General features: G+C 44.4%; 1 protein-coding gene across 2 annotated transcripts in view; it reads left to right on the top strand.

The window, feature by feature from the left end:
- Positions 1–13,987, top strand: part of mta2 (metastasis associated 1 family, member 2) — a 29,020-nt gene that overhangs the window by 11,218 nt on the left and 3,815 nt on the right. Inside the window, exons 3-17 of one of the 2 annotated variants that reach the window (XM_086197794.1) lie at positions 904–997; positions 7,669–7,786; positions 8,091–8,154; positions 8,247–8,364; positions 8,450–8,552; positions 9,011–9,110; positions 10,777–10,965; positions 11,070–11,144; positions 11,225–11,283; positions 11,439–11,539; positions 12,354–12,493; positions 12,587–12,812; positions 13,094–13,183; positions 13,269–13,387; positions 13,479–13,621. In XM_086197794.1, coding sequence (XP_086053920.1) covers positions 904–997; positions 7,669–7,786; positions 8,091–8,154; positions 8,247–8,364; positions 8,450–8,552; positions 9,011–9,110; positions 10,777–10,965; positions 11,070–11,144; positions 11,225–11,283; positions 11,439–11,539; positions 12,354–12,493; positions 12,587–12,812; positions 13,094–13,183; positions 13,269–13,387; positions 13,479–13,621 — 1,739 coding nt within the window. Of the gene's footprint in view, positions 1–903; positions 998–7,668; positions 7,787–8,090; positions 8,155–8,246; positions 8,365–8,449; positions 8,553–9,010; positions 9,111–10,776; positions 10,966–11,069; positions 11,145–11,224; positions 11,284–11,438; positions 11,540–12,353; positions 12,494–12,583; positions 12,813–13,093; positions 13,184–13,268; positions 13,388–13,478; positions 13,622–13,987 lie in introns of both variants that reach the window. The other variant, XM_086197792.1, reaches the window with a different exon arrangement.

Here is a 13,987-nt window from a genome sequence, read left to right as displayed (position 1 = left end):
TGACGTGTGACAAACTCAACAGAAACATACTGTGAGCATGACTTGCTGCATCTGAATTTTTCACTAATAATTACAAAATGTAAGATTTTTTTGTTGTTTTACTAATGAATGAATGCATTTTTTTTTTACTTTGATAACAGAATTATTGTAAATAATGAGATTAAGGTCATACTGTCATAGTCTGATTTACTTCGTTTCTGTCACTGTTAACATAAATTCACATTCAAACATCATTTATTGGACCGTGTTTAATAAGAGTCAGTAACTTCCTTGACAGGTTTACCTTCTACTGAGAAAGTCGTAGAAATAATTACTCTGTAAATATACTGTATTTGCTGGAATGTTTTGAAGGTTTATAAGAGTTGGTGTTAATCCACATACTCATACATCATTTTAGAGGCTCGTCTGCTTGACATTGTTACTGTTACCATTGAGAACTGGGGAGGTCACCAGAAGTTTGGGTGTTGGTACAATGCCACTGGATTTCTAATACCAAGATGTGTATTTAGTTGTTTTTTTAATTTAGTTCAGTCTAAGTCTATTTATGATTTATCACCTGCTCCAGGGAGGTCATCGTGGTTTTGGTGGTGTGTGTTTGTCCGATGGCAGGATTACGGCAAAAAAAAACCAAAAAAAAAACTGACTGATTTTTACAAAAGTTGTTGTAGGGATGCACAACTGGCCAGGGAAGAACCCCTTAAATGCGGGAGTAGATTATTCACAACGCCACCTGGTGGGAACAGGAAATGACATGAGGTTTTATGAGGTGGTTCAACCAGATCCATATCCAAGTTGGTCAGAACAGCTTGGTGATGGGTTACTGTGATGACTATTAGAGTTGTATTCAGAGCAGTGCTTTATTATTGTATGTTACTGACTCACGATCATTGCCCCCCCCCACAGACAGCCAATGGGAATGTGGAGGCCAAGGTGGTGTGTCTGTTCAGAAGACGAGACATCTCAGGCAACCTCAACACTCTGGCTGACAGCAATGCAAGTGAGTAACTGGAACCTTGCGCAGAATTTAAAAAGATATCTTGAATGCTTGCACGTGTTGCTCCTCCAACCTCCATCAGGCCTTTCCAGTCATACGGCACAACGCAGGAGTCTCTGTGTGATGTGTGCGGTTCGCACCAAAAATAGACGTGCAAATAGTTACCTTGAAGTAGCGTGTCCTTTCACTACATGTTGGTTCATATCATATTTTCTCCAATAATGACATATTATTCCACCACCCATGAGCCATCGCCTGTTAATTAACTGCTAATTATTAGTAAGTATTCATTTCCATGACTCAGCCTGCCTAAACTGCAGGTAAATTGCTGAGCTGACAAATATACCCACACTTAGTCTATACATAGTGTAGTAGTACAGTAGTAAGGTTCTTTTTTTATGGACACAATGTGCAAAAATAGACACTCAAATATATTCCTGCCTATGTGTTCTTTTAGACAGGATTTTCAGATGTCATGTTTGGTTAATTTTGACAGCCCCACTCAGTTGCCATGGAGATGGCTCAGTTGTCCTCATGTGACACGAGCAAGTAAGTGAGATGAGGTTGAGTGCTTCCAAAAAAAAAAAGCCAAAAAGAAGTTTACATTTGTAAGCTGTGTCATTTGCAAGATTGAGCAAGTTAACGAATCGAAGATGTGATACGAGCTAGAGATTTTGAGTTCGTGATCGTGATGGGATGATAAAAACCCGGAAAACACGATTTCAAGCGTTCTGTCCTCATTAATATGATGTAGGAAGTTCAGTGTGATGATAGGATGTAGGAATGTTAAGGCTTTTCAGACACCAAAACACTATGCAGAGAAACTCCAGTGTTTTATAACGAGGTGTAACTTTTAGTTTGTGCTGAAAGCTCACAGAGTAGTTCCAGGATTTTGTAATTGCATGGTGATGATGTCCTCTATTGTGATATCTTATCAGAAAACCAAAAATTGCTTATATTAGCGATGTTCCGCTGCTTCTGGTCAATTCATCATATATTCTACTGCTCATGTGAAGGTTTCACCTTTAGCCTCACCACTGGATCAGAGTGTGAGGTAGTCAAAGATCTCACACCCCACTGGTGTGAATGCTAATATTGAGGTCTCAAAATGTCTGTGTAGTATTATCTCAGTGTTTAAGGACAGCCCCGCCCCCCCTCTACCCCACCCTGATCAGCCCATAAGCTCCATCCCTGTCTTCTGTGAGATCACACACACCGAATGAGGCAGCGGACGAGAGAAGGAGTAGGAGGAGGTGGTGGTGGTGGTGGTGGTGTGTTTGTGTGTGTGTGTGTGTGTGTGTGTGTGTGTGGGGTTGGGGGGGTGCTAATGGCATGCAGCTTACAGAAGCCTGATCAGATTCACTCATTTACCCCAACCCAACACCAGCTGCCCCTCCCATCTCCTGGGCTGTGGTGCTCCAGACAAAGACATTGAAACACACACAAACACACACACACACGCCTCAAAATGGATGCATTAATGCTGCTGTACTGTCCAACTCAGCATTAAACACAGATACTGAATGTCCGCTGGTTATGTGACAACAATGGCCCTCATTTTTCAATCAAGCCCAGAAACTGGCGCAGACCTGAGCTCCAGAATTATCCTGCAACTGGACTCACGTGAGATTTATGAAACCGTTTGTACCTCAGTGATCACGTGCTTTCAGATGACCGGTCATTGATAAAATGCTGCACCTTATTTTAATGTCACGCTCCAGTATATTCAGATGATGCCTCGCCCCTTGATTGTACAGCATGGAGAAGCACAAACCCGCTGAGAAGAGGAACTTTTTGGACCGGGAGACTGAAACCCTCCCATCACCTGATCAACGGAACCAACTTGTTTCATCTGAAAGACGAAAAAGGGAAATAAAAGGAAGAGGGAACGCACGATTCAGATTGAAATCACTGCGGTCATCGGGGTTGTCAATCAAACCACAGCAGATTTTTCAATATATATTGATCAATAATGATGGGTCATTGATAGATGATGATTAAATTGTGGGAGGGGCATGTGGCTGTGCTTATATGCGTCGGTAAGTGGTGCAGGAAACATAGAATCACCACTGTGCACATGGGAACATCAACCCGTCTGCGTATCGGCGCATTATTGAATCAACACTCCTGCTCATTTGCAGAGTTTATTAAGGCTGACCGGAATGCTTCAGGGCTTCAAAGCTTCATACGTTTTCATAGCAATCTAACAAATCAGTATTTGATTGTCTTTTTTTTCATTCGTCTACATCAATCATTCCAAATAAGGTATACTCTTCATGATGCACAGCGCGAATGACCATGACTTATTCTTATACAGAGCTTAAGCTTCATAGCTTTATGAATGGCAGCTCTCATCTGAAGTCACCAGCAATTCGCTGAACCTGTTGCTGACACATGACAGCTCTGCACCCAGGCCTTCAAGAACGCCACACAGGCAAGATGTTGAAAATATAGCTGGAAGAACTTCCAAATATACAGAGATGAGCACAAAAACGTTGAGTGCCAAACAAAGCTGTCAATCACAAATCCGTTATCACTTTGGTTGATCACCTGAAAACTGCTGCTGAGCCGTTGCACTTACTTGAAATTTCTATGGTTACAGTGTGCATTCTATTAAACGTTGATTTGACTGAAGCTTCGATTATTTGCAGGTAGTTAATACCAAAGCTTCAAAGCCCCCCAAAAAAGTATTCAGGACCTCCCTAGAAATGTTCACGTGTTAGATAAATGATGTGAATGTGAAGCAGTGCAGCTGCTCAGCGAGGAGGTGATACGACACTCCTGTAGCCGATTGCGGTCCTCCAACAACAGCAGGTCTACCCTATCCATACTGACACATGGTTTTATAATTGAGTGCCATCAAGGGATTAACGGTCTAAAATCACGTCCAGTTAAAAGGTAGAACCGCGCTGTTACCAAATGAAAAGTAAGCATTGAGTTTCGGAAGTTAATAATTTTATTACTTTAGAATTGTGATTAATTAACTGAGTCGATCTTTTTGAACATGGCTAAAATAAACCGCTGTATCCATTTGTTGCAAGTATTAAGTTAAATAAACACACAGGTATTTGGAGTTTTGCCTCTTCTGAACAGAGGATCTAAGGGGGTCATGAGAGGGCTTATAGTCCTGGCTGTGTACTTTAAGGGATGGTTCACCCAAAAATGCAAAATCTACAACCTTCGTGCCAGTGGAAGGTCAGGTGAAGTTTTCTTTCTTGGTGCTGTGTTTTGTCTTGTGTTGTAAATGAAGCGCTCCCTCCTTCTCCAGACGGTTTGAGTTCCAGCTCTTGTTTAGGGGGAGCTGCAAAGAGGTTCTACCAATGGAGAGCTTGATTCATCTGTTTGCAAAGTCTTTTAGGCATATTTAGGCGTTTGTGTGTATTTCTCGAGACAAACACATGTATGTTTGTCAAATCGTGCAGGAACACAGTGGATTTTCAACGCTTCAGTTTTAACTATCTGAGGAACTAAGGGCTGTTTTTTGATGAGCTGAGAGAGAGAGATCAGCTGATGGGCGAGCTAAATGCATTCTTAAGGAGAGCAAGAGCTGGGATAGTTTCCCGTGTCTGTAAGTCTTACATTGACACCTATTTTGTTCTAACAATACAATGATCGCAATTTCAATATCACAACTTTTGCCATCGTTGGTGCAGCCCTAATATTGATATCCGCTATCCCGTCTTTACCCTGGTGATATCATCTGGATGTCTGAGATTAAAGTAGGATTGAATTGTGACTTAAATCTCAGAATTCTTAACGTGATCACATTCTGAATGACAAACTAATGCACCGTTAGTGACGAGGAAGAGCTCACAGCTTCATCAGTGATAGCAATGTAGCTGTATCACATCGTGTTTAAGGGAACTGTTTAGGCTGCAGTATGGTCATAGTCTGTATCAGTTCCCCACAGCAGTTCTCATGAAATAAACATGGAACCAGTGCTCACTAACTTTACAGCCCTTGTTGAATTTACCGAACACCAAGCTAGCAGCCAAGTTTGAGCTGGTGTAGCCGTGATATAGGCCTAAAATTAGATTCAGAGTCTGAAATTGAACCAGTTGAAACACGTAGGAACCACCAATAGCTCTTTATCATGAGTGTTGGGCGCCACATGTTGACATTGGTGCAGTTTTCATTTTTCAGGGCCATATTGCTCAGACCCGGTATAAAAGGGTACAGCTCTGCATTAAAAAGTTTGTCAAACCACTTTGCTGATCATCATGACAACAGCTCTGCTCTGGTGGAGTCAAATGAGTGATTACAGTGCAGGTTGGAGGCAACATTAAGTTGTCATTGTTACTTCAGTGCCACGTGGCTCCAACTGCGTTTGGACATTCATCAGAGCTTCTGCTCTCCCTGTCATCACCTCAAAGCGACGGCAGCATTACAGATTTATTCACTCTGGAAGGTTTTTAAGTGTCTTTTGGGGGGGGGGGGGGGTCGCGGCTTCACGTGGATTGAGAGAAAGTGGTGTGTTTCCAACTGTCAGAGTGGAGTGGACCCCGGCTCGGAGTTCATTCTCACCCGTCTTTGACAGAAAGTGATGTGTGTGACCTTGTCTAACTTCGTCTGGCACACTGTGATCCTGTTCCCATTATGAAGAAATGTGCAGGCGACTTCTCGCGGCAACTGCTCATTTCTTTATCTACTCCCTCCTCCCGCTAAGCATGTGCGCGGGCGCGCACGCACACACACAAATTCTTTGTAGAGAACAAAAGGCCCTTGATCTGTCCCTAAGGGCCACAGCACACAACGGGTTAATTCTGACTCTGAGTGCGTGTGTGTGTGTGTGTGTGTGTGTGAGAGGGAGAGAGATTACTGTGTGCGCTTTCAGTGCCTGTCGTTCCTTATGTTTATGTGCGGTCTCTCCTTTTGCGTGTGTGTGTGCGTGTGTGTGTGTGTGTGTGTCGGGAGTTGGGGATACATGTTGGGGGGTGGGGGGATGGGCGCCTCAGGTTTGGTACACAGGGTTTCCTACTTTGTCTGGCAGGGACTAGCCGGACAGGGGGGTGGGGGGGGGTTGAGAGGTTAACAGAAAAGGGGTGTGGCTTAAGGTAGCGTCCCTTTCGCTCACTATCTCGCTCAGTATGTCTCTCCTTCTTGCCCTCACTGACAGGGTTTCCTGTGGCTGAGTGCAGGGGCGGAGTCCACCGAGATGGAGCGATATAGTCCCTCCCCTCCAGCTTGCAACAAATTACTCACCCGCCTGAAATTAGGAATGCGCAATCTAGTGGCCGAACACACACACACACACACACACACACACACACACACAGCTGCTGTACTCTGAAACATAGGTGGCATACGGGTTCAGTAATGTGTAACATTTGCATAGTTTACTCTAAATCCAATTATAACTTTGTCCTTGGATGGAAAACGGTCATAGTTATAGATTTCCCCTTGATGACAGACAGCTCCTGTGTGTCCTGGTTATGTATTGAAGATCAACCAAAAAAAAAAAGACCTGCTTAAGTAACAATCTGATGGATAAAAGCAAAGTAAGAAAATAATCCCCCTGTGGATATGAAAATGTAAATCAAGTTTCAAAAATTGGCCTCAAAAGTGAAAATTTAACCACATTACTTGAGTATGAAACTATGAGGATTATGATTGAATGGAACTGAGCACTGAAGGGAAAGTGTATACACACACACACACACACACTGTGATTCAGCCCTTATTATTATACCTTTTTTAAAAAAAAAAATTTAAACAAAGACCTGTTGGTCCCAAACAAAATCAGTTTATCGTTAAAAAAGGAACAAAAGACACACACACATACACAGCCTGGAGCTGAGGTGGAGCAAGAGAGTCATGAGGTTCCTTGGGGCCGGTATCACTGAGATGGTCTTCATCTCCTCTTTGTGAACAGGCTTTGATTTATTTCTGAAGAAACTTACAGTAGCAAGTTGTTAAGTTTCAAGTTTTCCAAAAGTGCAAAGCATCCATCAACCAGGTGTGAAAGACACTGGTGAGGTGCCTGCAGAGCCCAAAAGAGACATACAGTAAAGAGGCCGGGAGCATCAGCCTGCCCTGCTGTTGCAGTCTGGCCCATGGCACTGAACTCAGCTGCTGGTACAACCAGACCAGAGAGCAGCTCATTCCTTACACTGCGAGATTCCCTCACCCTCACCCTGTGTCGAAATACTTAATTTTCATTACTTTTTACGAAACTAGTTAATAGGTTTTGCAAAGTGACTGATGATTTTCTGAGTAATTGTAGAAAAGATAACATGATTAATAAAACAACAAATAAAAACAGACCGCAAGTAGTCGCGAAACAGAGGAATCTGAATAACCAGCAGTGAATAATCCAGAAATTAAAAGAAGACTCCTCATGTCATTGAAGACTTTCAGTGTCTTTGTGAAACGATGAAGGGAGCAGATGGAATAAGTTTTGGGGGCCTTGTTGTTACCGACTGTAGAATTGTGTTGTAAGATCATTTCTGCCTCATGCTTGTGATTGTTCAGGCCCTCGTAACCTATTAAGGGTAAAAAAAATTGATGAAAAATTGACTTCTAAATGATTAATTCCAAAAGACTTTGATATTTTCCTGCCTGCAGGGTTTTGACCTGCACCTGCTGGTTGCAAACCAAAACCAAGTCGTTGTGTGTAATGTTCGTGAGGTCAGCAGAGAAAGCGCGCCGATGCTGACGTGTTTGTGTATTTACAGGAGAGTTTGAGGAGGAGTCGAAGCAGCCAGCCCTGTCGGAACAGCAGAAACACCAGCTCAAACACAGAGAACTCTTCCTCTCTCGACAGTTTGAATCTCTACCTGCTACTCACATAAGGTAACGCACGCTACCTAGGGGCCAGGGTCGCGAACTGGAAGTTCTGTTGATTTTTTTTTTTTTTTTTTTAAGCATTTCATTCTAGAGAGATTTTCAGTCTGGTGGCCTGATCCTTTTAGGACTTTTTGTCCTTAGTTTACTTTATATTGGTAGACAATTGGGACCCATACACTCACCTACCGGCGCTAGCTTTGAATAGTGACGTAAAAAGAACGAGGTGAAGATTTTCTCTGACAAAACGTATAAAAACCCGACTGGTGTAGAAAAACCTGAAACTCTGACATCCTCCCTGCTGTGTTTCCAGGGGGAAATGTAACGTCACCCTCCTCAATGAAACAGATGTTTTGGCCGGTTACCTAGAGAAAGAGGTATGATGCCACCCCTTAAGCTCTCAAAAAAAATGTCACAGCACCAGAAGAACAAAGCGGCTGAAACCTGTTGTGTCATGTGTTCTATCCAGGACTGTTTCTTCTACTCATTGGTGTTCGACCCGGTCCAGAAGACCCTGCTGGCAGACCAGGGAGAGATCCGGGTAGGCTCGAAGTACCAGGCAGAGATCCCTGACAAGTTAGCTGAGGGTGAGTTGGAGACACTAGCTGCAGATGAGCAGGTGATTACACCAGTGACCCCCCATAAGTTGATGCCACTTCCTCCCCCTCTCAGGTGAATCAGACAACAGGCTCCAGGAGAAGTTGGAGACCAAGGTGTGGGACCCCAACAACCAACTCAAGGACCCTCAGATCGACCAGTTCCTGGTTGTGGCAAGGTAACGACCCCTTGCCTCCTCTTATCCAGTTGTGTTGTCACCACATCCCGTTGCTATGGCAACATGTGACTCGACCATCCACAGGGCAGCTTTTCTGTAGGAAATGTGTGAAGTGACAAGTTTGATCATCTGCTGCATAGAGCTATGATGCATCTTCATAGTGTAGCAGAAGAGAGGGGGAGCTGCCTACATGTTTAATTGGTTAGCAAAGCATCAGTGGTCAATATGTGATGGTGGTATTACTTCAGCACTGGGCGTATCTAACAGTAGAATATGGTTCGGCACTCAAGCAAATGAAATCAGGTGAAGCTTTCTGTTAAAAAGAAACATCTTCCAGCCCATTAATGAGTCTATCAGACCGACACTCCATCTAGTGGCCACTGGTGGAAGTTCATCTTCTTCAAAGATCTCTGGTGCTTTTGTAGGATTAGTGAGCCGCGTGTGTGTGTTTGTTACAGAGCTGTGGGGACATTCGCACGAGCCCTGGACTGTAGCAGCTCCATTCGCCAGCCCAGCCTTCATATGAGCGCGGCAGCAGCATCCAGAGACATCACACTGGTGAGACACACACACACACACACACACACACTACATAATCTCAGATTAAGTCTAAAATTCAACAATCCGAAATTTAAGGCCCTTCAAAAGTCTTAAATTTTGGTGGTAGGTCTTAAAAATGAGGCGCCAAGTCTTAAATTGACTTTACGTTAGATCTATCGCGTTAAAAAAATGTTCCCGCAGGAGTGTCAGACAATGAAATCAGTTCGACCATATGAACGAAAAATTATTCAAGGTGGAACCAATAAAATGAGAAATGCGAATGCTGCATATCACATTCGTGTGGTCTGAGTTCTGTGTTGCACAGAAAGTCGAGCAGGTTACATGTGGTGGATGTGCGCGGTGAGTCTGATCGGGTATCTAAAATGGGCGAGTGCCAATTCAATGATCTATGGCTGGACAAAAAAAGAATTTAAATGCTGGCTGAAAACTGGAAATCTGCATGAAGCCCGCTGCACATTGTGCAAAAAAATGTCCAACTGGGAACATGAGGGATAAAGGCTCTGGAGTTGCATGTGAAGTCTGGTAAACATGAGACACGAGTTGCATCGAGCCAGATATCTGACATCGTCTCCTGCGGACACAGCACCTGCTGCTATGCCTCGACCTCCTCCAGCAACCCAGGTCTCCGCTACCGCTGCCCGGGTTCCTGGTACCACAATACAACATATGTCACTGATATACACACTAATTCTTACACAGTAATTTTTCACTTTTTAAAAATTTTTTTTTTTACTTTTCAATTCACTCCCCTATTCCAGTTGCATTGTCTGTAGGGAAGGAGTGTGGCAGTGTTCATTTTTCAATGCCAAAATAAATGGTGAAATTGAGAATTCTGTATCTGTCTTTTTTCAAATTGGTCGGTGCTGCCATGCATCATTGGAGATTCTTTCTTCATGTATCGATCTACTTGGTTCAGCACCACAACAAGCACTTGTGTGTTGGGAAGCACATCCCACCATTCCACTGATGACCAAAAGCTATCATATGGTGTCACAAATAGGTCTAAAATTTCATTCAAAATGTCTTAAAAAAGGTCTTAAATTTGACTTGTTGAAACTTGTAGGAACCCTGGAAAGATGGGACTCAGCCCTTCACTGGCTGCTTGAAAACTTCTTCTTTTTTTTTTCTTCCAATTTTTAAGAAAGACCTGTTGGTCCCAATCAAAATGAGTTGATGGAGACACAGAAGTGATTCAAACAGACTGTTTCGTAATATGTTAAGATGTGATCAGGAAAACCAGCTCTTTCTTTTTTTTTTTTACTGCTCCATCAGGTAACCAAATGAAAGCATTCATGAACCAACGAACAATGATTGAACCAACAACGGTGGGATTTTAGTGGCAATCCCCACCAAACGAAGATGCTATTAAGCCTCTAGTTATTACGAGAGATAGTGATATGAAGTGATGTTACTGTTTATTAATAGTTTATCGTTGAAGTGTAAATGATTCTGCCTCAAAAACGTATCTTTGTCACAAGTGTTCAATATATACATTTGAGGGAGCAAAAATATATTTTGCACATTATATCAGTACATTTTTTTTTAATCTGTTAACTCCCAAATATAAGCCTCAAAAACTCAGTATTTGTCAGAATGGAATGCTGATTGGAGAAAATCTGCTAGCATGAAGCTGTAACGTTCCGTGTCTTCTCTTCCCTCTTAGTTCCACGCCATGGACACGTTGCAAAAGAACAACTATGACCTGGCCAAAGCCATGTCCACGCTGGTGCCTCAGGGGGGTCCGGTGCTCTGTCGGGACGAGATGGAGGAGTGGAGCGCCTCGGAGGCCATGCTGTTTGAAGAAGCTCTGGAGAAATACGGCAAAGACTTCAACGACATCCGCCAGGACTTTGTAAGCTCCTCTCCTCTAGAATCCTGACAAGTTGCATAATGATATTTTACTCAAAAACTATTTTACATCCCACAACTAACACATCAGCGCTTCCTCTATCTCAGCTGCCCTGGAAGTCTCTAGCCAGCGTGGTGCAGTTCTACTACATGTGGAAGACTACAGACCGCTACATCCAGCAGGTTAGCACACAGCAACACCAGCTATTGGGAATACTCATCTCTCTCACACGCCTCACAAAACTGTTGATCATTCTTTTCAGAAACGACTAAAGGCAGCAGAGGCGGACAGCAAGCTGAAGCAGGTGTACATCCCCACCTAGTGAGTTTGACTCTTAACTGCAACACGAAAGAGTTGTCAAGCTAGAAATAACTCAAGAGAACTCATCTCGCTCTCGCTCTCTCTCACTGGCTCTCTCGTTGTCTGTTTCTCTCTCTGTCTCTCTCTGTGTCTGTCTTTGTCTCCGTCCTCACCAGCACCAAACCCAACCCCAATCAGATCATGGTGCCAGGCAGCAAGCCCGGGATGAACGGGGCCGCAGGCTTTCAGAAAGGACTCAGCTGCGAAAGCTGCCACAGTAAGTACGCCATCTGAGCTGGCACGTCAAAATATGTTTGTGGGACAACACCACAGTTTCAGGACATTCTCCACTCAAAAAGTGTGATTTGCTTTCTGCTTCCAGCTGGATTTGTGTCAGCAGGAGTCACGTGGGCTAGGGTGTAACGTTCACTTGATTGAGGGTGAAACTTGAAGCCCCCAGAGCAATATAGAAATATTCATATTAGGGATGTAGTGATGTGCCAGCGGTATGAATATTGAGCCTTATTCATGAAATCTGTGCTTTCATGTGATTATGTGTCATTTCTCGCTACTGTGTACCACTTATATTAAAGTCTTTGCTCGTCTGGGTGAGTGAGCAAGAGTTACTCAATAAATATCAGGAGGAAAGAGTTACACATACTCATCAGGCTATACTTCCTGTTAGCATTGTTGTATATCCTCTTCCTCCGTCTCAGAGTCTATTTGATACCTGTTTGGTTTTTCAATTAAATTAAATGCTAAAAATCGGGACAAGAGAGAAGGGAAAACACCTCTTTCAAGAACCCCTGACACTTGTGCTGCTGCCCCCACTGGTTAAATGTTTACCTGTCATCATATCATGGGTTCGTTAGAGTGAGTTGGAGGTCGCTTCTGTAATGACCTCATCTCTGTCATCAGGACAGCGTGTTTTCACAATTGCACCAACGATGATGCTCCATCCTCCAAGCCAGCAAAACTCCCACAAACAGGAGCAACTACAAACATTGTGGGAGTGTTTGAGATGTGAAATTAGTGACTGTGGTCTTTTAATAACCCCCCCACCAACCCTACCCATCCTGTCACCCCTCTAGCGGCCCAGTCACCTCAGTGGTACGCCTGGGGGCCTCCCAACATGCAGTGCAGACTGTGTGCCTCCTGCTGGATCTACTGGAAGAAGTATGGAGGCCTGAAGACACCCACACAGCTAGAGGGCGCTGCTAGAGCTGGCTCTGTAGGTCTCGTTCTCTCGCCATGTTGAGAAGCAGCACCAAAATCATTCGTGAGCTATTCACGAAAGCTATCGTCTTCCCCTTTCCACCAGGAGTCAGGCCCCCGTGGTCACATGACCCGCCAGGAGGTCCAGGGCATGTCGCCGTTCACCCGCAACGAGGGACGAGCCAAACTGCTGGCCAAGAACCGCCAGACATTCATACTGCAGACCACCAAGCTAACGCGCATCGCTCGACGGGTCTGCGAGGACATCCTGCAGCCTCGCCGTGCTGCACGCCGGCCCTACGCCTCCATCAATGCCAACGCTGTCAAAGCTGAGTGTATGTACAGACACTGACATGTCCTCTGCTCATCAGGGTCCATACAGTCATTTAAATTCTGGAAATTTCAAGGGCTGGGAATTTTTAATTTCATTATCTTTTGGTAAAATCAGAAAATGTTTGTAAAATTCCCTGAAATTTGATTCACGAGAACCTGAATATTCAAGTATTTATGGGAGGGAGAGAAAAAGCATAAGAGGCTCGACTTGGAAGCAACGACTCATGAGTGTGTCATAGGATGTTGGTTCAGGGGTCTGACTGGAACTGTTCTGTCTCCTCAGGTATGATTAGGCTGCCCAAAGCTACGAAAACTACCCTAAAGAGCAAGTTGGTGCCTCGACAGTCTCTGGCCACCATAGTGAAGGATTTAGGTGAGGATGCCAACATTCATCTGTGGTTCTGTTTGCTGTGTGTCTTCCTTCTTGAGTGTGAACAAACAATGTTGTGTGTCTGCAGCCATCTCAGCTCCTCTGAAACTGAAGGCATCCAGAGGACCCCCGACCCCCATCAACAGGAACCAGGCCAGTCAGCCTCGCGTGGGCCAAAGCCTGCTTGGGAAGAGAGGCTTCGACAGCGTTAGTGTCACGCTCACACACCACACACACCCTCCTCACGGCTGTTGATTCATCATTCTCAAGTCTATACTCGTCTCTCACTGGTTCGCAGGCTTCAGGGGTGCCCTACCCAGCCAACGGGAGGCCGTACTCTTCAGGTATGAGGACCACCTCCCAGTCTGTCATCAAGCGGCAGAAGGTCAGCCAGGGGGAGGCTCCCAACCCTGTGGTGTTTGTGGCTACAAAGGACACCAGGTACGTTCAACTCAGTCCTGCTATCAGCGTGTTTAATAAGAGGACGGAATGGCTGCTCGACACACCTGCTGAATCTGAATCCGTCCACACGCTCTGAGTCACAGATGCCTCTAGTTCACATTAAACCCTGGCCACCTGCCTCTTTTGAGCTCGGTGATCCAACACACCTCACGCATGTGTGACAGCAGGTTACACATTAGAGGCTCCAGGAATGTTCTCTCTCCTGGCCAAGAAATAGTCCGTCCTACCATCCACCCGTGAATGTTGAATAGTCCTTGTACACTTCATTTTGTGGAACAAGGCTTGAGGATGTAATGTAAAAGTCAGTGTGCGAGAAACTAAATTCACCCTACAAGACTGTCAAAG

The sequence above is a fragment of the Aulostomus chinensis genome, chromosome 24, assembly GCF_037954235.1.
Source record: "Aulostomus chinensis isolate RoL2024-O1b breed Wild chromosome 24, RoL_Achi_v1.0, whole genome shotgun sequence".
Classification (NCBI taxonomy): Eukaryota; Metazoa; Chordata; class Actinopteri; order Syngnathiformes; family Aulostomidae; genus Aulostomus; species Aulostomus chinensis.
Note: the sequence above shows the minus strand (reverse complement) of the source record. Positions and strands in the feature narration are given on the sequence as shown.